Below are 27,448 nucleotides of genomic sequence, written 5' to 3'. Positions count from 1 at the left end.
AGGGCAATTGTAGGTAAGAAGATGAAAAGAAATAAAATGTCTTTATTATTTTGTGTGTATTTCATGTATAAAAAATATATAGTAGTGTATGAGAGTTTTTCTCCCAAATTATAATATAATTAGATAGAAATTCAGATTCTATTATTATTAAATTAATAATATATAATTAGATATAATAATATTATCTATAATAATTATTATTTTCTTAATACTTTCCTCAAATTAATTTTATATATATATATATATATATATATATTATCTTAGCGGTTATTCTTATAATAAGATAAGCGAAAGAAATGATTAGATGGCATTTAATGATTGAAAAAGGTGATGATATAAATATAAAAAATGATGAGATGGTGAAGAAAGTATATTTAATGAACTCAATAATTGACATAGAAATGGACAAGAATTGAAAGGGTTGTGTAGATTATAAACGTAGCGAATGTGGTGCGATGTATTATGTGAGATTTAGCACTTGAATACGTGTGTAGAAATGAAACGATGAAAGTGGAAGAAGTGCATCGTAGTAAGCAAAAAAAGATGATTGGATTAAAAATGAAAAGCGAAAGGGACATGTCTATTTGTCGTATACGTCACCTAGTTTCCCATGGTTTTGCTGCCACATGTTTTTCCCATTGCCACTGGTTTCATTGACATGGTTACACCTTATTCAATGTTCCATTCATTTTTTTATCTCTTCCTCCCTTCCAAAACCTACCCTCTCATCCATAACCTAATCATCTCTATCTCCTTCCGTCTAGTCACTTTTTTTGGATAGTATTTATATACGGTTTTCAATGTTCCTCAATATGATAGTACTCATCTCTCTCTCTCTCTCTCTCTTCCATTTTGTGGGTGATAAAATCTCAAAAATATATGCAGTGAAAGACACCCATCTTTGCAGATTCTGAGCAATAAAAACAAACTAGGTTAGAGGATGGCTAGATTCCACGTTTTATTTCTTCTATATACTTTAATGCTACCTTGTTTTCTTACATGAACACACGTAATTCCTAGGATCAGAAAGCTACAACAACTATTGACAACTAACTAATGGAGGCTAATGTCACAAATTTGCTGTCTCTATGTACTCATAATTGCCACCACTCGGATTTCTGTACTCGTACTCTCTCAAGTTTCTTATGGATTTAAAGAGGAAGAGTCGTTCAAATATTAGTTAGTTTATGATAGACACAACTAAAGATTAAATTTAATATTGATTTTATTTAAAATATTTACACATTGCAATGTTGAAGATTCACATAATAATTTAAAGTCTATCCTAACAATAGTTTATTGGTCTTATCAGATTATACATTATTGAACCGTTATCGAATCATTTATAATATGGTATCTTACACACAAATTATCATTCAAATTATCATTCGGCGTGAAAGGTGTGTGTTAGAGGTTCCAAAAGACTTATAATCTAAGAATTAATTGATTGTGTACCTACATATATACTCATTTAAAAAAAAAGTGATAAACTCCAACAAGATTAAAATAGTCTTTTTTTTATTAATAATAAAATATTACAGTGGTTATTTAGCATTTTAAAGGAAAGTGTGAAGTGAGAGTGACTAATTAGGGAAACAAACAAAAAACGCAGCAGGAAAAAACTGACAAAGAAATATTTAACCACATCTTTTACTTTTTTTTCACTTAAATATAAAAAGAAATAAAATATAAAATTGATATTTTTCCAAGTTTCTTCTCTTCATAATAAATGTGCAACTTTGTTATTATAACTTTTAATTTATTTATTCATTATTATTTAAAATGACAATTTTTTTATTTTTGGGTTTCGTTATCTTCAAACAAATATAAATGTAATTTATACTTTATTTTGTTTTTATTTCTTTTTCTTTTGTTTTCAGCTTCTTTCAGTTTTAACAGATTATCAATAATGTATAATTGATTTATTAGGACTCCTAACATAGACTATAGACATGTAGATTATGAATATACATAAAATCATGCATAATCAATTAGGTATATTCTTACTATGCTATTTAAAAAAACTATATAATCGAATTAGGTAAACATTTACACTATACTATTTAAAAAATTATATAATCGATTATACTTGAAAGATAATTAGTTATATAGGTGCATTACATGAAAAGCAAGTGGGACAAACGAGACAATTTAAATAAAATCATAATTCAAATTGAATTTGTCTCATTTCTAAAGTCTTACCCAAAGAAGCTTAATATGTGGATCCATCATACCTCTCATTTCTTAACATTTTTATTAATACAAATCGATTTCATCAACTCTCCTGCATTGCCTCCAACAATCCATGTATGAAACAATGTAGCTTAAAGAATTAAACCAAAAATTGTTATGCAAATTATTCATATTTCGTCACCAAGTTGATCTTATTGAATTTAGTTACAAAGACAAATTAAAAACGTCAATATAATATTTTGAGTTCCAAGTAAAAGCATTTTCAATTTAATTATCTCGTGGAGTACTTTCGTGTCGATTTCTGAGTGATGTATATGCGAATTAAATTACTTTTATATAAACATTTCGTTTTTTTTACACAAAAGTAAACATTCCATATATAAGAATAGAAATAGAAAATATATTAAAAGTTCCAAAGTTAAAAAAAAAGTGTGGTGTGGAACAAGGGGCAGAAAGAAGGAATCATATCTTTCCTTTCCAACATTATCCACATCCATGGTATAAACATTCCACGTTTTACATTTAAAACACGAAAATATATAACCTTTGTCTCTCAACATTTCCAAGTTCAAGTGGAAATTACCCCTAGATTGCCTTAGAAACAAATTCAAGGATATTCTTAAATCAGAAAAATGTGATTCTTAGAAAAATGTTATTCTCATCTAAAGGCACATGGTTCACATACATAGCTTGAAAACCTTTGAAGCAGAAAAAAAAAATGAAACAGATAAGGATATTCCTTTATTCAACAACAGGATCCTCCAGTGGATTACAGGCACTGCTTGCTCACAAAATAAGAACTAAACTCCAAAACTAACGTAAGCAGTGGTTATTTGTTTCTTTTCTGTGCTGAGTGTGCTTATTTTATGGCAATACAAAAATACTTGTGATGTTGATCACAGAGTTCAGCAGAAAGAAGTCCAAAATCGAGACCAAAATTGAGTAGTTCTGAGGATAAAGAGACTCGCCTAGCTAGCAACAATAGTTTAGACTCATGTTAGATAATTGATTTGACAAACTAGATCCACCACCCAAATCTCTTTTCTTGGGCTTCAGTAATGGAGGTACCCACTCACCAATAATATCAGTATGTTCATCATCACCAATGACATCACCGTTTGATCCCACATAAGTTTCTCTTCCACCACCTGCATGGTTAGCCTCTTTTCGACTCACGGAGAGCCACTTGGCTTGCATGTATGAAGCGGTTCTCCATGGAGGCACGTGAAGACCCTTCTCTCTTAGGCACTGTTTAGCAGCAGAACACAGCAAGGAAATTATGTTGCACAGCTTCTTCTCAGTCCCAACAAAAATGTCAGGAACTGAATCTGTCAATTCTTTATAGTGTTGTGTAGGCCTCGCAACTTCAAATTGGGACCTGAAATCTATATCTACAATCACCCTCAAAGGTTTACCATAATCCTCATCCTCTGGTATCACCTCAATATACTCGTATTCACCTGTTCATGTTTGCACAAACACAAAAAAAAAGGATAAATTTCACTTCATAGTCCATAGTGCCTTGTGTCCCCACATTAATTTTGACATCCAAGGACAGATTTCAAATTTTAACATAAGAACTACCAAAAGGGTACATCATGTCTGCCTTAAATTTTTACACCTATCTCCTTAGCACAGTAAACCAAATAATCCAAATATGTAGCAATTGAAGTCCAAATTTGGATATTTCATTTGGGTACACAGATTTAACTAGAAGTGGTGAAAAGGCAGATAAAGAAAGACCCACCAGCAGGACAACCCAAAGAGGTGGCCCAAGACGTGTGGCATATAGAGGCATTAAGGCCATCCATTTTCATCCTCATAGCAAGCCATCTACTGAGACTAGTTCTTTTCTCTGCAACCTTTCTACCTCTCATATGCTTCAGTACACACTTCAACACCTTAGCCTCAGCTGCTGCATCACCCTCACTCCTTAGAACATCCTGAAACCATAAACAACATAGAGAAAACAGATAAGAGACAACCTTAAAACCAAGACAAAGATGGAGAAAAAACCGGAGACATAGAACAGTACCTACCTGCAGAATAAAATATTGGGTTGTGTGGCTTAAGGTGTGGCAATTTGAGGAAGTGGAAGTTGTGGAGGATGTTGATTCGGATTCTATAAAATCTTGCACCATTTGTACCAACTCGTCTTCCTCTAAACTTGCCATCTCCGTTTTGTGAAAGTCAAAAGAGAAGTGGAAATAAGTGTGAGGTTTGGATTTATTATATATAACATGGAATGGCGGTGGAAACAGCACCTCTGTGGTGACAGATCATAGATGAGGTTCAGTGCTGATAAGCTTAATATATATTAAATCAAGGAATAATTTTTTTTATAAATAAAATAGGTTAAAAATGTTGCTGAGGTATACTGTCGGAATATCCTTATCTTAATTCTTTGTTTTAGTAATCATGAAAATGACACAACTATGTATTTTCAATGTATTCTAGAATTATCTCTCTCAAGACTTTCCTTTTTCTTAATCACGCGAATTCGCTATCCGAAAATCATTCTACTCAGTGAAAACAATGAATTTAATTAAGAACAAAATTTTATTAAACTATTTTTTATTGGTGATACTTTGAACATTAGAACTAGATTATTAAATATTTTTTTAAAAAAATCTTAGTTCACGCGACTTCAACCATTCTATATGTTTTAAGATTACTTCAAACATTCCAACTAACATAATATAATTAATATATAATTATTATTTGTTCTGGTTAGGGAGATGAGAATTGTTGAAATCTTTGTCTTCTTCCTTTTCTCGGGCAGGTTACTAGGGTGTTGCTGGGATCCTTCTTGCCTTTGTATTTCTCCTTCAGCTCTCAGTCTCGGGTGAACGCCAAAATGGGGAAGTTACCTGCAGAAGGCACTCTGACGGTCAAGTCAGTAAAGCGGGTGATCGACACTCGGGTAGGTGCACAGTAATAAATGACGTACTTTTCTCCTTGAAAATCGCCCTATTTATATTATTTTAATGAACTTACCTTATTGGGTCTGAATTAGTGGAATGGATCACACTTATGACTGTATTACTTAATCCTTAATGATATATTAGCTTCACTGACCTTGATTTGAGCATTAATCGGTTGTGGTGGTTTCCCTTGTATCGGCCAAGTTTCCCTTGTATCGACCAGATTTTCCTGGTCTCGGTCAGGGTGACCGAATCTCAATCTCACCCATACTAGTACATTATTATTATTATTATTATTATTAATATTTATAATAATAATAAAAATAAGTGACATTTAACTAATAAATATTTGTTTGAGTAATATTTCTCATTCTAGTTTTCATTCTGTTCTCACAAACTTAAAATATGGTACGGCCAAGATAGCAGTATAATGATATTTTTTTATATAAGTGATTTAGTTTCTTTGATTTGAATGACATTTTTTCATATAAATGATTTAATTTTTTAGTTTTGATTGTTTAAATTAAGTTCTTGTACCTTTTATAAAATAGTAAATTTTAGTTTGATATTTTATTTGTTGTTAAATTTATAATAGATGATTAATATTTTATTTAAATAAAAGTTTACTCGTATAATATATCAGAAATGATATGACCCTGATATGTTGAATTAATGTTGGAAAATAGAATTTAAAAATTGATAAAAATAGGTGTTTAATTTAAATTTTGAACCGAGCAATCAAACACAAAACTACCTTAACACTAATTAACTTGATTTATATATTCAAAATATAGTATATATAATTAAATGTGTACAGAACTAAAATATGTGCAAAATATAAAATTGTAAAAAATATTTATTGTTTCGTTTGAATTGATTTTAAATCAGAGTTTTGCGATTTAAATTGAACATATTTTTATGATTTTTATTCTGCTTCTTCTATTCAAGCATGATATTAAATAATACATCCATTTCCTAAACATATAAATGTTTCAAGACCAACTCAAAGTAAAATTTAGCCAAATATTTCAAATTTAAGGAAGGTGCCCCACTTTTATTAATGGACTTATCAAAATTAATCTTCCACCTATAGTTTTTCTCTTGTGAATTCTTAATCACGATTTTTTTTTCTTAGCTTTTATTATATCTTACTACTCAACTGGGCCGTTCAACTCTTCTATTTCATCTGCGCAATCCCTCTCTTCATATGGGCCTGCCTAAAACTAATTTGTACCAACACTGTAGGGCTTTTATTTCCTGCACCCCATTTATGAACCTGCACCCTCATAATTGGGTGAAATGACGCCGCTTCTGCACCATCACCACTGCAAAAGAAGAAGAAGAAGAAAAGAAAGGTTTATTTCAAAATTCTTGTTCTAAAAGATTTATTATAGAATGTATTTCATACGTTTCAAAATCTTTAACTTGTTCCAGAAATCCTAACATGTTCTATAATGTATTTAATGAATTTCGAAAAGTGTAAAATAGTCATTTTGGAAATTATAAGGGTTCAGGTTTAAAAATGAGGGATGCAGGAAGTAAAATCCATCTTGTATCTTATTTAGCACCATGTTTTTTATTTAGAATCCAGCCCAATTCTCTCGCATTTCACCTATTGTATATTTCTAAGTCAAGTTCTTTGCTTTATCTTATGAGTTCGTTCTGAAGCTTTCTTGAGAAATGATTGCATAATCTTTACCAACTAGTCTTTCACTCAAAGTGTTAGTACACTCAAGTTTGATTTTACTCTTGTTTCAGGTAACATTAATTATCATGTGACACAGCATCGACATAAGAGAAGAATGTTGGAGATCTCATGTCAACTAAAGATTAAAACCCTTTATAGTATATTAGTTAGTGCAAACCTCATCTTAGAAACTGGTTTTATAAGGTTGAGTTAGATTTAAAGTTCACTTAGTACTTTTATGTATCATGTATGTATGGTGTGCTGTGATTTGATTTATGTATATATGTAAACACTTTATATTTTTTACTTTATTTACTTTAATTTAAACACTCTAACCTTCTTAAGACTTTCCTTTCAAATTTCAAATCATCTTAACTTAATTTTTTCAATTTTTCTTTCTAATCCAAACAAAACATTAGAATGTGATCCATCAAACATGTAAATTATGGCCATGTTGGACAAAATGACATTTGGTAGAGATCTGATCAGTGGCAGAGCAAATTATTAGACATAAAAATGGATTTTGAATCACCACACACATCAAGAACAAAACTTAAGAATGTGATTTTGTTTAGTTGATACGATAATGTTACCTAGCAAAAATTGGTGTCAAACAACAACCAGTTTTATACAAATGAGGCGTGTCATAAGCCAGAACAGACAAGTTAATAAGAATTTAATTATTGAGGAAATATTTCATTGTCAACACTAGAAGAACACGTGTTTTGACCTATAAACATTTATTGGTCAATAAATGCTCATCTATTTCCTTGATCTCAAAAACAAAATTAAAATGATTTATTTGGTTCAAACAACAAACTCCAAAGTCTCTCTTTTGGCATTCCTTTCTAATAAATTAACAATTATTACAAACTTGCTAATTTGAGATCCAACAAAACAACAACAACGCCCTCTTTTTAATAACAATCTTCTTTTCCTCTCAATCAACAACCTCTGCCATGAACCTGCCGGAATTTCCCTCCGGCAGTGGCGCCGCAGCATCTTCCCCGCCGGGGAAGAAAGAGCTCCAGCTCCAAGGGACGCGTCCACCGCCGCTCAGAGTTAGCAAAGACTCCCACACCATCCACAAGACCCGTAAGCCGCCGCTGCCCCCTACCGCGCACCTACCAGCGCCGCCACCGGAGAACCGAAAGCCGGTGATAATCTACACCGTGTCTCCCAAAGTCCACCACGTCCCCGTCAACGACTTCATGAACGTCGTCCAGCGCCTCACCGGACCATCCTCCGGCGACGTTTCGCCGGCAGCGAGGCTAGCCGCAATCGAGAGGACAAGTCCATCGGAAAGGGAGAAGGATCACGGAGGAGAGGAGGATGTGGCGTTGATGATAGAAGGAGTGGAAGTGGGTCAGTTCCCCGGAATATTGTCGCCGGCAACGTTGCCTCCGATATCGCCAGGGTTTTTCTCCGAGTCACAGACAACGTCGTTTTGGCACGACCTGAGCCCATTCTGGTCAACTAACAGCTTCGTCTCAAGTCCGTCGGGGCTGTTTTCCGCCGCCGCGTTTTCTCCGCTGTCGTCGCCCGACATCTTTAATCTATTCGACTAATTTTAATTTTCATTACCACTTTCCCTTTTTTTTTTTGGTGTGGTGATTATTGATTAGGTTTGGAAAGGGGAAATGGTGGAAAATTCAACTATGGCTGACTTTTGTGGCACAAGTTTTGTAGTGCGTAGATATTGTTTGTGGTTCCAAAGGGAAGAATAAAATTACAACATCACGACTCTTCAATTCTAAGTTTCAAACTATGGTCATTCAGTGATCCACTACTCTGTGCTGCACTACACATTATGCTCACTTCATTTGTTTCCATGGATTGCCCTTTATTTTCTTTCATCTATTTCTTTAGTTTAAATTTGGTCCCAAGAAGCTGCACTATAGATTTTTCAACTTCTTCTTTGTGACCAGGAAAGTTCTTCTTTGTGACCAGGAATGTTCTTCTTTGTGACCAAGAAAGAAAGATTGATGTTTAATATAATTTCTTTTGACATTCTGCCTCACTAGAAGAAGAATAAGAGAGAAGAGTGACTGCACGTATAATTTAGAGAAAAAAATTTCATTTATAAGGAGTAGAAACTTTACCTTCATGATCACATTTCCCACAATCAGAAAGGATAACTATATTGTTACCACTAGTGATATTGAAAAAGGTTTGAATGAAAAAAGAAAAGTCTCAAATATGTTCTAGATGAAATTATTTTTTTAAGAATAATATTTATATATGTAAATAAATAAGTCACACAATATCCATAAAACAGTCAACAAAATAAATGATTGGAATTTGTATGATAATGGATACAAGATTATTCTATTTTTAATCTTTTAAAATCTCAATTAAACATCACTGGATTTTTATTATCCCTAAAAAAATTCCAGTAGTCTCGATTAAATATCATTATATCTTTTTTTTAATGTTTAATGTTTTTCATTGAGTACCACGAGACTTTTTTGACAACAAAAATCTCTAAAAATCCCAATTAAATATACCTCTTTAGTCTTTATAATTTATTTATTTTTAATCCTTGAAAGTTTAGACAACATACACAATAATATATTAAGAAAATATACCTATACGGACTAAAAAAAATCAAAGTAACATTTATAAGAACTAAAATAAATAATTTTTAAGAACAAAGGATAAAGTTTCTGAAATTAATTAAATTATATAATTTTGCTGTATTTAAACGAGTTTCTTTAAGAGCAGGGTTGTAAGAAAATGTTTTGGGTCACAGTGATAAGAAAACCTTGCCAAAATAACTCCCGAATTCAAGTTGTGACTATTGATGTCAGTATAATAATCAAACACGTTAAAGGCCCTCCAAATCTATATTTGTTTCGTATCAATTTCAATTTTAACGAAGAACACACTTAAATTTAGTAGTTTGAAATAAATAATGACATGTGAACACACGCATAAAAGACTCTCACTATGCAGTACTTGTGATTCAACATAAACCTGCACTTCATGTTCACATTGTTATGCCCTTAGGAAGAATAGTTAATTGAGATGGGTAGTTCCAAGCTATAAGAAAACATCAAAATGCAATTCCCAGAATCAGAGAATGATAAGTTGGAAATGAAAACTATCATGTGCAAAGATGTGCAACCTAAGGCAACGAAAATTTCAAACATGAATATGCTATTTACTTTTCATTTCTTCTTTTTTCTATTTTTTTCTGATTTTGTTTCCAAAACAATGGTTTTCAGCTGCTTTGGATGAAAATGGAATGAGGGTGATAAAAATCAGTACCATCCCAATTCCAAATCCTCTGAATCACATTTCAGAAAGGAGGATAGCAAAAGTTTACGTTTGTTTCGAACCAATGATGAATTTCTTACTTTTTGACAATAAGGGGTAGGGTGACAGAAAAACACCGAATCAATGCAAACGGAACAAAGTTCAGGAGTCAAATATATTTTGCTTAAACCACAAGATGGCAAGGTAAAATTATGCCAAACCTGGAGAGAAACATCAAATAATAAGCTAACTTGTTATATTTACAAAGTTGTGACTCAACAGCACCCTTCAAAAATCCATCAAAACCTAATAATGCACCTAACATTTTTGGCATCCTCACCAGGTAGGTTGTATAGGAAAAACACAAGAAGAATCAATTGGTAATTAGACTTCAAATATTTTCATGTTCGTATACGGTAGAATTCCAGTTTGCCCCAATCAAAGTGCCAACTCTCTCACCTTTAATAGCTTTCTCAATGTTACCAGGTTTGTTTAGATTGAAGACAACAACTGCATCATAAGGGAAGGACAGAGACAGCTTATCGAGGTGAGTCACTTCAGTTTTGATAGGGTAAGAAGACAATTAAACTAATACTAATTAAAAAAAAAATCATATAAAAGGTTTATATGCACGACGTTACCTGGAATATTATTTTCCTGGCATAAAGTTATCGCAGTCATGTCCATCACTGACAGATCTCTTGAAGTTACCTCCTGATATGTTAGTGTGTCATGAAGACGTGCTTGTGGATTACGCTTTGGGTCGTCTTCATAAACTCCATCAACGTTTGTTGCTTTCAGTACAACCTCTGCATTAACTGAATAAACGATGGAATATAATTTAGCCACTGCAATACTTCACCTCGTATACTAATGTGAAAACATATTTAGCACAGACATTAACAAATTGACGTAAAAAATCTACATCCCTGGCCAAAAAGTGATAGAGATAACATTGTAAATGAAGCCATCAACAATAAACAGAGAGACTTAGTGTGGTAGTGATGTAAACCCATGAGGTGTGGTAGTGATGTAAACCCATGAGGGGTTTAACTTAATTGTGGACCGATTACCTCAATTTTTTTCTCTTGAATAAATCTTAAAAGAAAGTTTTGAATAATTTAATCTTGATTTTGAAAAAATCATGAAAAGAAATATTACAAGATAATATTTTCAAAAAAAAGTTAGGAATTATAAAACACCTTACCTCACTCAAATTTCATAAATAAGCAAAATGAATTCACATTATGAACCAAATTGAATTAAATGAATATGAGTTTTCCTTATATAAAAAGTATGTTGGAAAGGGATTAGCCAAACACTTCCCTTTCCTAATCCTATATCCAAAAAAACAGAGAAAATAAAACTAAGACAAGGAAAGTTTAGCTTATGCCTACTAAATTTAAAACAAAAAAATTAAATCCATTTTTAGGATAAAAACAGGTAGGGTCACACAACAATAAAACTATAACATACTCTCTGCACATCGGAGTGCTGCAGCAGTATCTGTGGTAAAGAATGGATTTCCAGTTCCAGCAGCAAAAATAACAACCCTTCCTTTTTCCAAATGCCTCACAGCCCTTCTCCGTATATATGGTTCTGCAACCTCAGACATACGAAATGCAGTCTGCACCCGAGTAGGAATGCCAATACTCTCCATTGTTGCTTGAAGAAATATAGCATTCATGACAGTGGCCAACATCCTAGAAGATAAATTAAACAAAATTAGCAAAACGAGGAGTATTACTTCAACTGTATTATACACTTTTAGTGACCCAAAGTACATTGGATCATGGCAAATTGGAAATGCAAATGAACAACCAGCACAGAAGAGCCCTGACTTGATCTATGAGATAAAATTAACAGACTTTTGTAAGCACGCAAAAAGAGTTCTGACAGAAGATCTAAGGTAGGCACTTGAGAAAGATAGAGGAAATCACCCAATATAATCAGCAGACGAGCGGTCTAGTCCACTACTTCCAGCCCAGGAGGATCCACGGAAGATGTTACCTCCACCAACTACTAGTGCAACCTGAAACATGAGCCAGCCAACTCATAACACCAAAATTTGAAAACCAGTTAAAAAGCTTTGAATAAGTTCAAGTAAAATGTTCTAACTTGCAGTGGACTCTCCCAATTTCACTTCCAAATACAAAATAGATCCATGTAACACTTCAAAAGATTAATTTGTAAAACACATCAATAATCAATAACAATCCCCCAAAACTACTGCAAATCTCACTCAATTAGCCAAATGCACTATAAGTTGTGAGGACGCAGCTGAAAAACCACATCAGAAGAAACAGAAATGTATTAGTCTAAAAAAAATCCATTGTAGTCACCTCAATGCCAAGGCGAGTCACTGCTGCCACTTCCCTTGCGATGGCCATGGTTATCTGTATCCAACCATAGAAAACAAATTCAGAAACACTGCCGAGAACATCATGAAATAGGAAAATGCTTCAATTCTTTTTGTTTTCAGTAAGTGCTCATTGCCACTCCTCTCTAATAAACTTTTTCTCTTATTTCCCTAAAATGTCCCTTTTAAGTATCCAAGTCATCTATACACCCATCTAAACTTATTACTTTTTATCTTGTCATGAGTTCCCCGTCTATTGGATCATAGACTAATCCCGCCACTCATGATTCTATGTCAGTCATTGACACCACAACTTTTTTACACAGAAGATCAAATACATTATCCTCGTAACTTGAATCGTCTCTACAACCTGTGAACCCATGGTGTTTAACCACTAAGTCAACCCGTGAGTTTCCATCTAAACTTCTAATGAACAATTACAAAACTTATTATAAACAATCAAGGCGTTAAAATAACAGAAAAACATACTGCTCTGCAAGTTAGAAGTTGTAATTATATAAAGAAGAACTCAACAGACAAATAGAGTGACAATGCTACCTTTGGGTCAATGTTCTGAGAATTGTCTCCTGCAAGTGCTTCTCCACTGACTTTGAGCAAAACCCTTCGCCATTTAAACGATGGATTGTTATTTTCATTCATTGAGAGTTCCAAGTGAGCCCTGGCCGGGATGGGCTTCCTGCCAACAAATTATTTTTTCAACCACAACAATTCCCATCGGAGTTCCACTGAAGCATTTATACAAAAAGCTTGTTGGGGAACCCAAAACAATAAGAAGAAAAAAAAAACCTGAATTCGATTGGCTCAGGGGAAGACCCCATTTCAGAATAAGAAGAGCGAACAGCGAAATTTGCGTGAGGGGCTGAACTGCGGAGTGTAGAAGTGAAGGAAGGGGAGAGGGTTTTCGGAAGACATAAGAGCGAAGATGAATGAAGAGAAGAAGAAAGAGAGAAAGAGAAGAGAGAACTGGAGACTGCCATTAGAGAGTTTGGCTCTGTGCTGTTGCTGCCACCAAACCCTCAGTTGCAGAGGTTTTAGTTGCCGCTCAAGATAACTTTGATTTTTTTTTTTAATTTTCAATTTCATTTCCGATAATAATCATAGTATATATATATACATTTCTCAAAGACAATTTCCCTGTTCAAAGATCTAGGGCACAATAAATCCGTGTTGAGATGTCTCAATGGTCACCAGACAAAACAAAAACCAAATATCTTAAGAAACCATTCCAAAGGTTTTAACGCATCGAAGAAGAACAGTAAACATGGTAAGAAATTTGTTATAATGTTTTTAATATTAATTATCTTAATATAATAACTATGGGAACCGTAATAGTAACAAGGAGAAGAGTTAATAGTAATATCACTTTATTTAAACTTAAAATAAGTTTTTTTAAATAAATGAATTTTAAAAATTACTTATTTAATATATTGTAAGGATTTAATATCCTTAAAAAATATAATATTACTTATTTTTGAAACAAGTAAATTAGACAAAGAAATACAAATATTTTTTATTTCATTAATAAAATATCTTTAAAAAAACAAAAATAAACTGACCAAATGAATTACAATTTACAACTGTTATAGTCTCTACGAAAAGAATACTTAAAGAGACAAAAGAAAAAATAAAATCATCAGATAAAAATTAAAATAGAAAACATTATTTTTAAATAATTTGTATTTAAGATAACAAAAGTATATAATTATTAAATTTCCAAATTAAAATAGCATTATTCAAAATTTATGAACTAAAAAGATATTGTATTACATAAACATTGATTTTACAAATAATTCGTGATTCAAATAATTTATGTACCTCCTGAAAATAATTAATTACATAAACATTGATTTTACAAATAACACTTTTTTATAATTAAAAACATAAATAATAAAATTTTAATTAATAACATAAATAATTGTATTTTATATTTATAAATTTATTAAGATATAATAAAAAATAATTCGTGATTCAAATAACTACTTATATAAAATACAAAATTATCATTGAAATGGTGAATTTAACCAAACTTACTCAAATCTATCATTTTTAATTTTTTTATCCAATTTGATAAAACATCACTTTAATGCAAAACTCTACTATTAATGAATAAGTGTGGTTTGAGACATTTTTTTTTTCCTTTTTAAAATGCTAAAGACTGTTTCCTTTTTTTTCTTTTACATTTTTTTCCAAAATAATTTTGTTGGATTAGTTTAACATTAGTTAATATTTTGATTAATATATATAGCTTGACATTAAATATTAGAGCGTTATGTTAATATTAATTATTTTCTACAACTTCAAAAAAATTAGTGAAACTTACTTTTAATTTAACTATTACACTAAAATTTACCATGTCCCTTCTAATATATTTTTTTTATTGAATAATCATTTAAATTTAATAACTTAAATTATTTTTCAAGTACAAACATTAAAAATAGGTCTTACAGTAGCTACTGAAATTATTAATTGAATTTTTTTATTCTTCATTTTTATTATTATATCTTAAATCTTTGTTTTTGATAATGTTATCCCGCTAGCTAGTTTCATAACATGTTTATAGATTAACTAATTTATTCATTAATTGTCATTTTAAGATAAAATCTATTTTTTTTCATTTTCTAAAATTATTCCTAACTATTTCATTAATTAATTACAATATATTATAAAGTATTTATACATTTTTCAACTCTAATGTTTTTTGTATTCTCCTTTTATTGCGTGAAAATTTTTACCCTTCGAGTTTTTATTACGTGTAAATTTTCAAATGTACTTTTTAACTTGTACAATATTACTTATTTAATATTTTTTTTAATTTTCTAGCAATTTTTGGGTGCATGATTAGTCATAATTTGGACTTAAGTACAACTATTTTATTATATTTTGTTATATTTGTTGAAAAAAAATCTTAAAAAAACTGTTGAAACAGTTTTAATTCATAGAAGAAAAAAAATTCTTACATGAATTTACTTGCACCCACTAGAATCTGGTTTACATCAAAGAATTAGACAATAGTTTATTGTTTTTTAACTTATATTTTTACCCTACTATCTTTCTTTTTCAATGAAAGTTTAGCTTCTTTAATATTTATATGTATTCTTTAATTTCATTTGTTCTCTGCTGGTTCTATCTATATGATTAATTATTGAAAATAATTCCAATAATTTTGCGAATATATTAAGTAAACCATTACTGAAAAGAAATAAAAACAATTAAATTAAATTGTTTGGTAGGGTAAAGATTGGTGAAATTCGAGAAAAATATTTTTTTTTTAAAGTATAGTAATTTAATTAATTTAAAAGAAGATAAAAAAAAATATAGAAATGTATGGGTGTAAATGTAAGCGAGTCACATCCAGTTCTTGAACTCATCTAATTGTATTTTTTGTTATAGTATACGAATATTATTAATATATGTATTTGAAAGTATTATTTTTCTCATAAATATTACAAAAATATTGAAAATATTTATTTTAGGGTGTTTTTTTTAAGAGTTGATCATTCTTTTTTAAATATTCAACTCAACAATATAATCTTACACAATTTAATTATAAATGAATTAGGTTGGATTGTTTTGCTAAATATATATAAAAAAAAATTAAAGTTGAATTGATAGTTAAATTAAATTCAATCCGAACATGTGGCAATTTTTTTTTTCTTTTATCTAATAATAATAACATAACTCTAGAGAGTGACAGAGAAGAGCATAATGGAATAAAATTTCAATTGCATTTTAAATTTGTACTGCTGAATAAATAATCTAATCAAAATGTTGGTTGATGAAGAGGAGACTAGGATTCTTGTGTGGCCACTGGCATGACTCACCAAAACCACATTAAACTAGAGGCAAATCTCAATAGTTGAGTGTACAAATTTGTAGAACATGTCAAAAGCCTTGACATTCTGCATGGATTTAACACTGATAATCCTGTGAGAGTGACCATGATACCAGGAGCTTCAAACTCTGTCTTCCCAGCCAGTGAATGCTTGGATTAAAAGTTAGAGAAGTTCCAAAATATTTGATCTCCAAAACAATAATTTTTTTCCTTTTTTATTTACTGTGTTGGAATTTGTAAATTTACTTTAATCCAAGGCTATCCTTAGCCACTTATGTTGAATTTCCAGGCATTAAAAGACCCTTGTAAATTTCCACCTTTACCAAGCAAAGCCTTGATGGATAAGTGGCAAAAGTTCTTGTGCATGGAAGGCATCAAGGCTGAACCAACATTCCTTACAAAGAGTGAGTGAAATGGTTACTCAACACCAACATGACCATTACATTGTCTTAGAACCTAATGGGTAATCCAAAGTTGTGGAATGTCTTAATAGTTCCATCACAAGCAGCCACCACAATTGATAGCCCCCATGTTTCTGACACAATTCTGTCTTGACAAGTATTTTTGTGACATAACTGCTGCTCATCATATTTATCTTCTGCTATAGGTAAATCCCAGCTAGGAAGTTTCTCCTCAGGCCATGTCATTGAACCTCTGCATGTGCCATCAATGGCAAACCAATTACCAAGAGAAAAACGATCTGGATCTCTGATCTCAGGAGCAATCTCTGATTGGTTTTGCATTTCTGAAGAATGGTGGGAAAAGTTACTGCTAGAACCCCTTTGATATGCTTTCACATCTGACCAAGGTATTGCAACAGTAACACCCTTGGAAAAAAAGTACTCACATGAGCGTTCAGATTTTGTGTGTTTAGGAGAAGCATTTCCCAAGTCATCCAAGTTCCAAATGTAAACATGAGAGTCCTCTCCAACTGAAATTATATGTTTTCCACTAGATGTAAATGAGCCCGACATTTGACTTCCTGACTTTGGAAGACCTGTGCAAGTAATAAGCCTAACACTGACTTACAATTTTTAATGCAAAACCAATCATTAAGCATATAATGTAAAACAAATAGAAGTGAATAGGTTATATAGAAATAACAAACCAGTGAAAGTAATAAAGTCAAGAATTAGATCAGAAAAGAATACAGTCAGCAAAACAACCCAACATAATGTTTATGACAATGTGTTAGTGTTGTAGATTTACAAAAAGTGACAATATTTACATGATTATTAAAGTAATGTTTGGATAAACTTCTTGATAAGAACTTGAAACATTTTAACTTAGAAAAAAAAGTTTAATGTATTTATTTTTTCTTTTATTTTCCTATAATTACTCATTAAAGAACCAAACTTAAGAGATGAATGAAAAAAATAACTTTAAAATTGAGTATCTAGATAGAATAGGGATTCAGAATGAATTCTCTATATATTACAATTTATAAAACAATTCCTTAAGCCTGACATCAGCCTACCAGATCTGATGCCATAAAAGAAAACAATGGCACAATTTTGTACAATAGAAAGAATAAAAATAAAATAAAATCACAACCCATGTGAGGGAAGAAGTTCAGTTTGTGGGTTTTTCAAAATTAATCTACTACTATCAACCAATGATATTTGAAACTGTTCAAAGTGACAGACATGAGAAATAAAGTGAAACAAACATTAACAGGATTACAGAGATAAATCAACAAAACCTCGGAATACAGTAAAGAAAATAATCACAATTGAGCTCAAAAAAAAGATTACACCTAGGTAGAGCTATCAGAAGTTATTTTTTAATTATTTAAAAATATGAAAAAGCTTGTCACGATTAACAGACAACAAAAAATTATAGCCGAATATATTATATAAATTAAGTTAACAATTCACAATGTGAGAGATGGTCAGCTTCTATAAGAAAATACAAAACACATATTGTTAAGGTGATGGACCGCTGAAGAACTTTTAAATAAATTCTATTATTCTCCCAATAACTAAATGCTGTACCTTTGTATTTCTGAACAAGCTCGATGCCATCATAAATATGAATTTTGGAATCTTCTGTTGTGATCATAATTCTCTGGCAACTTTTTTGGGAGAACTGCACAGCAACAAGGGTGTTATGATGTAAATAGATAAAGGACAAAGTATAGCATGTTAGTAGTAAAGAGTTAATAGAATGAAACCTGAATGCCAGTAATCTTGTTGCCTGATGCTTTCTTCTTACCACATACATCTATCTGCGCCTCAAGCTGGAAATATTTTCCTAAATCATTAGAAATCCAATTTAGATTGTCCTTTCTATTTTATCTTTTGTAAGGAGGCTTCATAACTATAGTAATTGGTATTTGGTAACTCAAAAAGTACATACCTGAAGCAACATAAAAACGACAAGTGCCTGTAACACAACCAACTATAAATCCCTGCAAATGTAAATAGTCAATGGTAACCAGTGTCAAAATATGTAACCAGATCCAAACTCAAGAAAAGATCCCATCAAGAATTCATCACATACTTTCCCATCTTCCTGGTAACTTATAGCACTTATGACATCTCGTATATTTGCCCAGTCAATGACTCGCTCTTCACGTATCCCCCATATTCGAACCTTTCCATCAATGGACCCACTAATGAAGTAATTTTCATCAACAGGGTTGAATTGAATGCATGTCACTGCTTTCATTAAAAATAAAGAGACAATTATAACTACATTCATGGGATGAAGAGATAGTAATGTTTCAAATTATGATTATGAAGATAAACAAAGTATGTGTTTTATATATTATATTGACCAATTACAGTATGGTAAAGAAAAACTCAAGCCAAAAGGGACGGTGCTCTTATACATACCATAGTCATTGTGATGGAAAACACTAAGACTTTGATTACAATCAATTTGCCATAAACGAACAGTTTTATCCATAGAAGAGGAGAGGAGAATCTGCACAAGAAATTTTTGTCAGCTTTAAGGAATATTAAAATTTCAAGCAGAACAAATAGAGCATATTGCAAGATTAGAAGGGGATAACAAGCTTCTGCTACGAACTCACATCTGAATTAGACCAAGCCAAATCCAAGACATCACTGGAATGACCAAAAAATTCTTGCAGTGGTGATTCTTCAATTTGAAAAATACTATTTGGAAGGAAGATGAAGGGTTGGCATGAGTTTTTCTTCTTAGGAGAAGTGTTTTTACATTCCACTTTGCAATTAGAAGTGCTGTCTTTTGAGGTGAAACAAATACTTGATTTATCCAGTGATGTAACACGCCATATGCGAACAACACCATCTTCACCTCCACTGGCTAAATACTGACCACAGGGACTAAATTTCATGGTCCAGATTAGACCTTTGTGAGCTCTAACCTCTTGTCCAATGAATAGGCCACTAAACTCTAGCCACCTCTTTTTATTCTGCCTTACCTTTATTCTTCGAGTTTTATTTGCCCCCGCATTAAATTTTGATCTAGCATTTCCTTCAACCCCTCTCCTCTCGTTCACAAAGCGTTTCCACCAGTTTTTCCTTTTCCTTTTACCCATATCAAAATCCTGAAATTCTTGGGCATCAGCTTCTCTGTACTCCTGATTTGTAGAAGAGAAGTCATGCTCTTTTCCTTCAAAGTTTGCATCTGCTTCACCTTGGGGACACCCTTTCATTTCATCCAGTGAGATTTTTGCTTCAGAAACTGTTTTGCCTCCAGAGAGAACCGACTTCTCAGATACTTGATCGTTATGCGAAATTGAAGCATTCGAGATTGCTCCACTACACTCCCTGATCCTCTCAAATCCCAAACTGATGGATGAGTCATCAAAGTTCATTCTCTCTTGATAACAAACCTCGGAAGAAGAAGCATAGTCTAAACCCAAATCTTGCAAGAAACGTTCCCTCCTTTCCTTCACACTAACAGGCTCCTTCACCCAAATGTCACCATAATCACAACCATACCTTTCAGAGTCAAACTCTTCTTTGGCTAAAACAGAATCTTGAGCTGACAAACTATCCAGTGAGTCAAAAAACACATCAATATCTCCATCATCAGAGCCCAGCATATCTCACACTTGTATTTGAAACAAACCACCTCCCACATGAAAATCTCACCTTTAAGTCCTAACCCTTCTCCCAACAATCAATTCACTACTTCTCAAGACCTTAAAATAGGGAATTCCAAACAAGGACCAAATTTCTCTTCCCAATTATGCAAAACACAGTAGAATATTAAATGTCACAGGTTAAAGCCATGGACCAAGTACAAAGAACCAACTAGCCACCAATGAGTAAATGACAACAGCTTATTTGCAAGTTCAAAAACCTCCCAGCACAGAAAGAATACTATTTAACAATTCGACACACCCCAATAGACTATAGATCATAGATATTCATAATCATGAAATACAGAGCAGAAACAAAGTCCAAGCTTAGTTCAAAGTGGAGACTATACCAGGATTACGTGCTAGTGTCAAGTCAAACAATGCCCAAATTCAACATGATCCACAATCCCCAAGCTATCATGGCCATGTCTACACAAAAACCCTTATGATAGGCAAAAGTTCTTCAACCAGTAATGAACAAGTGAAAATGCCTCGAGATCTGGATTTTGGGACTTGAAGATTGGCAAAGCGCACGAGCGGCGATATAGTGTTTGTTAATGTTATGCCTCTCCTTTCTTATCTTAATATCACGCCTCGTAATCCCCGCCTATGATCTGTGACATTGGTGTAGTGTAACCTTAAAGTCAGACACGGAAGAAAAAGCAAGGATTTTTAATAACCGTTTCCATTTACAGAGAACAATTTTCGTAACCCCGAATGAAGACAAAGGTTGATTTGATTCTCAACTTTCTGCTATGTTTGCTGTGACTAGAAAAGTGGCATTGATTGGCAACTGGTTACTTGCTCACAACAAGTTACAAGCGTTGTTGTTGTTTTAAGAAGCTGTTACTTACAACAGCACTAGTACACGGAACTAGAGAGAAGGCTGAGAAAACGAAAGTGAAAACTCAAAAGTGTTAGGCCAATTAGGTGGTCATAGAGTCGTAGGTGGCCACTATGGACCCTCATAGGCTTTCGTAGTTACAGCTAGCACTGTTGCTCTCTGCATTGCAGTTTGCACTTAAATTTTCTCGGGTTGTGTGGTGTGGTAGTATAAGTATATTCTTGTATTGATTGAGGGCGCTATAGGTTAAGGTCTCCTATATGCCTATTAGGGTATGTTGTACTTTCTTTACTATTCCCATGTAAATGGAGAAACAAGGAGAAAGAAAAGATGGTGTTGCTGGGAAGGAAAGGGTTGTGTTAGGCCTGATATGATATGCTCACTCACACCATACCATACCTTGTGGTTGAGGTCACATATAAATTGACACGGCAAACATTGCCACTTTCTATTGCCCACAGCATTAAGTTCTTGGAAAGTCAATTCCTTCTGAAAAAGGGGAATCAAAAAAGGGTATTTTTTTTAAAGCTGGGAGCTTGTCACTCACATGAGTTAATTGAAAGGACAAGGGAAGGGAAAGAGAGTGTGTGATCTGTGGTGGAAGAGAGGTGGCGGGGACCGGAGGTGTACGGAATAGAAGGTGTGAGGGAAATGAGAGAGAAGGAGAAGGGAAGCATGACATGTGTTTTGAGAGAGGAAAGAAAAGGAGATGGTGATAAGATAGATCATAGTCTACATCATTATTAGAGTTTAGCATTCATCCAAGGTTCCAAAATGTTCTCACTCCTTGTCACACCACCTCTTCATTTCCCCTCAATTTTCTCTGCTTAATTCCAATCTCTTCTCTTCACTCATCATCCCTTCTCTGTCATTTCCAATCAATCCTTACCTCACTCATTCACTCACTCACTCACTGCCAGGGATAAAACTCAAATCAAATTATAATCTTCCTTTCATATTTCCATACACTTCTCCAGTAAGTAAGTGCCTGTTTCAACAACCTCTACATTACTCTAATGTTTTTTGCATCATTTCGGATCCATTTTTTCTTACACTTTCTTTTTTTGTTTAGTTTTATATACACAAAAGGTGAAAGAAGAAAGAAAAAGTAATATGTATTTGAATAGAAACTTATATATAAAAGTGAGGATGACTTGTTTCTTCAAATTTAACACAAAGCAGAAACTATGGTCTATCAAGAATTTATTCTTTTTCTCCATGTTATTAGGTAACCAAACAACAATCTTTTTCTTCCTTTTAATTGTTCCATACATAGGATAAGTGTTTCATCTTAAATGGTAAACAATTACTTCTTTCTTTTCTTTTATTATCTTTTAGAATGCTTGATTAAACAAAATAATCTTTATGTGGGAAAATCACAATTCTTAAAATCCATCCTAAATATTATAATCGATGAATGATTAAAAATTATTTTATTTTTCATAGATAATTTTAGAAATATTTATATGAATTTCTTGATAATTAATGAGTTACAACATAGCTTAACCAGACATCTTAATTATTTATTATATTAAATTATTTAATTTTATTAATGAAAATAATTTTTTAACTACAAAATATTAGTTTCTTATCTCCTCTTAGAATGATTCCCGAAAATTATAACATTTTAAAAAAATCATGATTTCCTATGAATGCTATTTTTTTCTTATGGAAAGAGATATTTTCAACTTTAGATGTCCGAATAGAGCCAGATGTATCTTGATGGGTGAGAGGCCTCGGCCTCCTTTTTTAATATATATACATATATATAAAATTTATATTTGAAAATCACATAATTATATGCAATACTTTAACAGTTTTTTATATTATATAATTTTATTATGAGTGATTTTAAAAATTAGAAGTGATTTATTAATATAAATTAATAATATACATATATTTATCATTTTTTTGTATATATCTATTTATGAGTATTTTATAAATTAATTAATGGAGGAGAAAATTGTTGTGGAATTTATCTTGTCTAAATTTTAGTTTTTAGCTTGAACATGGAGTAGTATTATTTGTGTGTCCATTTGGTTGTTTGAGCAATATTATTTTCCACTTAAGTTGATGATCATTGTTTGAATATTGTTCGAGGCTCAAGCGATATGAAAAAACATCAATTCAGTAAAAAAAAAATTCTCAAAACATTTTCTCCCCACTCTAATTATTTCAACAAGTTTAAAATGCAACTTTAAACTAAAATCTAAATGAACACACAATTTCTATATTAACTTTGACTATTATAAGGTTGAAAACCATAAGTATCAAAATCAATTAATGAAATCCAAAAAATCAACTACAGATCCAACAATTTTAACAATAATTACTCTCATAGTAAACTAATAAATTCAATTACATCTTGAGGTAGCTTCCATTACTTGACAGTTGCTTGTATTCCAAATAATAGTTATAACATAGTAGGATTGACCAAAACTCTTAAGGACCTAATGAAAGATTGCCAAGATAATCAAAACACTGATTAAAGGTTAAAATAGTTAAGAGATATTTCTCAATTTAAAAAGCTAGTGAACTTGCTAAAGATTTACAAAATATCCTAAAAGAGTAAAAATAAAAAGATATTACAAGGAAAAAAAAAGAACTTACTCCGAATTGAGTTCTCATCAGATATGATTAGTCTTAACTTTGTTACCTTTTATATTGTAGGATTTGTTCTCGAAAAAAAAATAAAAAACAAAGAGATAAGTTTGGAATAGGAGAAAACTAAAAAGAGTTATAAAAACAAGTATAAATATGAAAAATAAAATAAAAAAGGAGGAAAAAATATACGTGGGACAGACAATGTAGAACCCATGGGATTTATTCCATTTAATTTTCTTCTTCCCTCTCTCTTTTTCCTTCTAAGTTTTCTTTTTTCTCACTTTCAGAAAAACTTTCTTCATGTATGTGCTTTGTTTCTTTTCCCTCATTCTAACCTTCCATTCTTTCACCAAATTTGACTTCATTTCTCATCTCCAATATGAGATCACACCATGTGGACATTGGTGAGATAGGGAGTGCATTTACCCAATTGAATTTTAAAAAAGAGAAGTTTATTTTTTCTTTGTAACCTGTTTTGATTTTTTATAGTCTTCCTTAGTTGTGTCATTTGAGAGGCTTTGATTCTTCTAAAGCAATCTTTAGATTCTTTCTAATTTTTGTATTGGTTGTTTTGGAGTTAAAATCTTATAGGTGTTTAGGTTATTGGATACCTAGTTCTTGATGATTTTCTCGATCTCGAGCCAATTTCAAGTAAGGTGAGTTAATTTACTTAGTTTGGTTTAATGTGAAATTGGAATGTTGGTGTAAATTAAAGATTATAGTTGGTTGGGAATTGCATTGTTTAGTTAATAAATTGGAAATTAATCATTTTGTTTACTTGTAGCTTGAGCTTGGAAATTTAAATGTTAGATGTGAATGTCAGTAGTAAAATGCTTTGGTTTTAATTTGGAGCCAATAGTAGCATCTAAAGTTACAAATGTTATGTGGATGTTATGATTTAAAAATAGGTAATTTTTTTGTTGGCTTTTTACTTGAGTTTACGTTAATATGTTCAATTTCAAAAATAATAGTTATTGTTTAAAATCTACTAGAGTATGTGTTAAATGTTTATTTTTAAACTTGATGAAACTTTTGAAGTAGCTAGTTTAGTTTGGGATAGTTTTGGAATCACTCTGCCAAATTTCATGTTCTATATAATCTAGTTAACAGAATTTATCCTAAGAGTTTATCCTAAGAGTATAAGATTCATTCTTAAAGAAAATTTACTTAGTGGATGAAAAAATTGCTATTTTTTTAATCTACAAATTCAACATTATTTTCAGACTTAAATATGTTCAACGAATTATAATTCGTCCAACAAAATTGTATAAATTCACTCAAGAAATCAAAATTTGTTTAGATAATTTTTGGTGAGTGATTAATGTTGTTAATAAGTATCATTTAAATTATAAATATGCATGAAATGTGAGGTTGTAAATATGGGATGATATATGAATTATTAATTATTTTTGTGTATTAAGTAAAGGAACATGTTCACTTATAGTTTAAGTCACATGGACTAAAATATCATGTGATAAGTAGTTGAAGGGGAGTTTTTGCACAATGTGACATTTGTAGATATTAAACTTGAGTCATAATAAATTCAATGTGATTCTCAACTCTTATGCTCGTTCTTTTATTTAAGTATTGGATTTTGAATCAAGTGTTAGACTCTAATTAGACATACTTACTATTATTATTAATATTATTGTAATTATTATTATTATTAATAATAATTTTATATTAACATTATTATAATTATTAATATGGAATGAAATTAAATTGTGGTGATCAATTTTGGAAAAAGAATAAAGAATATTGCTTTATTTTATTTTCTTTTATAAAATATTTATATATTTTAGGATGTTATATTTATAGTAAATGTTTGTATATTTTAGGGTGTTACCAAAAATACAAAAATAATCTTTAATAAAAAAACATGTGGCAAGATAAAATCATATATACGCAATGACAACGTAAAATGAATGCCGCATTACTCCAAGCACATGTTAATACTTTATAGTCAAATATTAAATAAATGTATTTTTCTTGAGTAATATTTATTTATAAGGTATTAGAAAGATTGAAGAAAAAGGCATTTTAGAATACTATAACAATATTTATAGTATATGTTTATAACAAATAGGTATGATTATTTTCGTAGCATTATGTTTTTCCCAAAAATTCTTCTTTTAGTTTTTTGACGTCATCTTAATTTTTTTTTTAAATAATGTCTCAGTGTATATATATATATGATTACCCAAAATATACCCTTGTGGGGTACCAACTCATCCGTTCTCACAGTATACGTTAGGTAGGTGTGGGAAGTACAAATTTGTACTATTGGTAATTAATTTAGAAATTACAATTAAATTATTTAAATTTGACCTTATAGTATATATATGTGTGGGAGTGAAGTACCTTAGTTATAATAAGATTGATTTGATAGTATATAGCAAACAAAACAATAATGGGTTTTGATATTTTGAGAGTGAGAAATTATTCATTTCTTTTGTTTTGGTGAGGAGATAGAAGTGGGGTCTAACCAATATTATCAACTCATTGATTTCAACTCATTCATTGTGCACCACTTATTAGTGGTAATGTTAGCCAATGTCTCTACACCACTCTTCAATTATAATTTCCAAATTTTAAACATTTCTTTCTTTATGAAAAACTTCATAATATTCAATGAGGAAAAAGAGTTTTGCAATATTCAACTTGGATAATTAGTATTTTTTTAAGAGAACAAAAAAAAAGATAATATTCATTTGAATTTTCTTATATTCTATAAAAAAATTATTTGCATTCAAAAGTTTACGATTTTCTTACAGATTTTATTTATTTTTTTGTTAGAATGCAAAATATCATTTGCATAAAAGGAATTTGACTCCTTAAAAGTTTTCATTGTATTTTCTTTTCTGTTTATAAATATCAAAATTTAATATTACCGTATAACAAAATAAAAAATCATAATTTTAAATCTATTGTTCAAAATAAATAAATAAAAACAAAAAAAAAACACAAACAAGTATTAAGGAAAAGAGGAATAGCTAAAGACACATAAAGTTCTAACTAAGTTTATATAGTTCTTAAATGTTGTAGTCATTTTTATGAATGATTAATTAGTGTATAAACTTAGCATGTTGTTAATGAATAAAATGAATGTTTGATTCCAATTGAATGAAGATATAGATATTTTGAATTGTATTGAAGAATAAAATTTTAAAGAATAAAAGGAGACTTGTCTGAGGAAGTTATGGAAGTCTTATAGTCAATTCTCTTTCCTTCAATAGTTTGGATGTTAAGTGAAGAATAGATTGAATTGATTTTTTTTCCTTATGAAAGAAAACCACACTAGCAATGACGTCTTGTTCAAGTGCTTACTTTTTATTTTGAAAAGCTTATATGTAAATATTTTAAATACTTATTTGAGATGATAATATATGAATGATATATTATAAATAATGAGTGTAGATTAAGTTATGTGATCATTGACTTGGATGAGAAATAGTAGATACTTTGTCTATTTTGTAATTTGTGGTGTTGAGTATTGAAACTGAGTAGTAAAAGGAGATATTGTAATTTCATTGATAGTTTAGATCATATAAATTAAGACGTCAACTGATATAAGAAAAGTTCTTAGCTTTATTGAGTAGTTGAAATGATCACATTGAATTATTGAGAGTGAGTGTGATACTAAGATTCAAT

The 27,448-nt window shown here is 31.1% G+C and overlaps 4 protein-coding genes across 6 annotated transcripts; 1 reads left to right on the top strand and 3 right to left on the bottom strand.

The window, feature by feature from the left end:
• Positions 1 to 2,912: 2,912 nt before the first annotated feature.
• LOC137812470 (uncharacterized) lies at positions 2,913 to 4,533 on the bottom strand. Of its 2 annotated transcripts, none has more exons than XM_090298972.1 (3): positions 4,229 to 4,533; positions 3,941 to 4,136; positions 2,913 to 3,653 (listed from the first exon to the last, which is right to left on the bottom strand). In XM_090298972.1, the coding sequence occupies exons 2-3, from the start codon at positions 4,068 to 4,070 to the stop codon at positions 3,166 to 3,168; spliced, it is 618 nt and encodes a 205-aa protein (XP_090155098.1). In that variant the 5' UTR covers positions 4,071 to 4,136; positions 4,229 to 4,533; the 3' UTR covers positions 2,913 to 3,165. The 2 variants fall into 2 exon arrangements, with proteins under 2 accessions (XP_090155098.1, XP_068470553.1); XM_068614452.1 differs by having other exon boundaries at positions 4,233 to 4,517.
• A 2,974-nt stretch (positions 4,534 to 7,507) lies between these two features.
• MKS1 (MAP kinase substrate 1) lies at positions 7,508 to 8,561 on the top strand. The gene has a single exon (XM_068614451.2). The coding sequence runs from the start codon at positions 7,764 to 7,766 to the stop codon at positions 8,370 to 8,372; it is 609 nt and encodes a 202-aa protein (XP_068470552.1). The 5' UTR covers positions 7,508 to 7,763; the 3' UTR covers positions 8,373 to 8,561.
• A 1,644-nt stretch (positions 8,562 to 10,205) lies between these two features.
• On the bottom strand, positions 10,206 to 13,555 carry LOC137812468 (Amino acid kinase family protein). Its single transcript, XM_068614450.2, has 7 exons — positions 13,229 to 13,555; positions 12,980 to 13,118; positions 12,405 to 12,458; positions 12,003 to 12,094; positions 11,539 to 11,765; positions 10,704 to 10,880; positions 10,206 to 10,572 (listed from the first exon to the last, which is right to left on the bottom strand). The coding sequence occupies exons 1-7, from the start codon at positions 13,417 to 13,419 to the stop codon at positions 10,454 to 10,456; spliced, it is 999 nt and encodes a 332-aa protein (XP_068470551.1). The 5' UTR covers positions 13,420 to 13,555; the 3' UTR covers positions 10,206 to 10,453.
• A 2,582-nt stretch (positions 13,556 to 16,137) lies between these two features.
• Positions 16,138 to 21,910, bottom strand: LOC137812467 (WD repeat-containing protein YMR102C). Of its 2 annotated transcripts, none has more exons than XR_016518816.1 (7): positions 19,312 to 21,910; positions 19,112 to 19,202; positions 18,777 to 18,934; positions 18,633 to 18,684; positions 18,448 to 18,513; positions 18,269 to 18,362; positions 16,138 to 17,271 (listed from the first exon to the last, which is right to left on the bottom strand). XR_016518816.1 is itself a non-coding variant. In XM_068614448.2 (7 exons), the coding sequence occupies exons 1-7, from the start codon at positions 20,308 to 20,310 to the stop codon at positions 16,724 to 16,726; spliced, it is 2,022 nt and encodes a 673-aa protein (XP_068470549.1). In that variant the 5' UTR covers positions 20,311 to 21,868; the 3' UTR covers positions 16,138 to 16,723. The 2 variants fall into 2 exon arrangements, 1 of the variants encoding a protein (XP_068470549.1); XM_068614448.2 differs by having other exon boundaries at positions 18,448 to 18,527; positions 19,312 to 21,868.
• Between the last annotated feature and the right edge of the window lie 5,538 nt (positions 21,911 to 27,448).

The sequence above is a fragment of the Phaseolus vulgaris genome, chromosome 2 (genome assembly GCF_051622355.1).
Source record: "Phaseolus vulgaris cultivar YP4 chromosome 2, ASM5162235v1, whole genome shotgun sequence".
Classification (NCBI taxonomy): Eukaryota; Viridiplantae; Streptophyta; class Magnoliopsida; order Fabales; family Fabaceae; genus Phaseolus; species Phaseolus vulgaris.
Note: the sequence above shows the minus strand (reverse complement) of the source record. Positions and strands in the feature narration are given on the sequence as shown.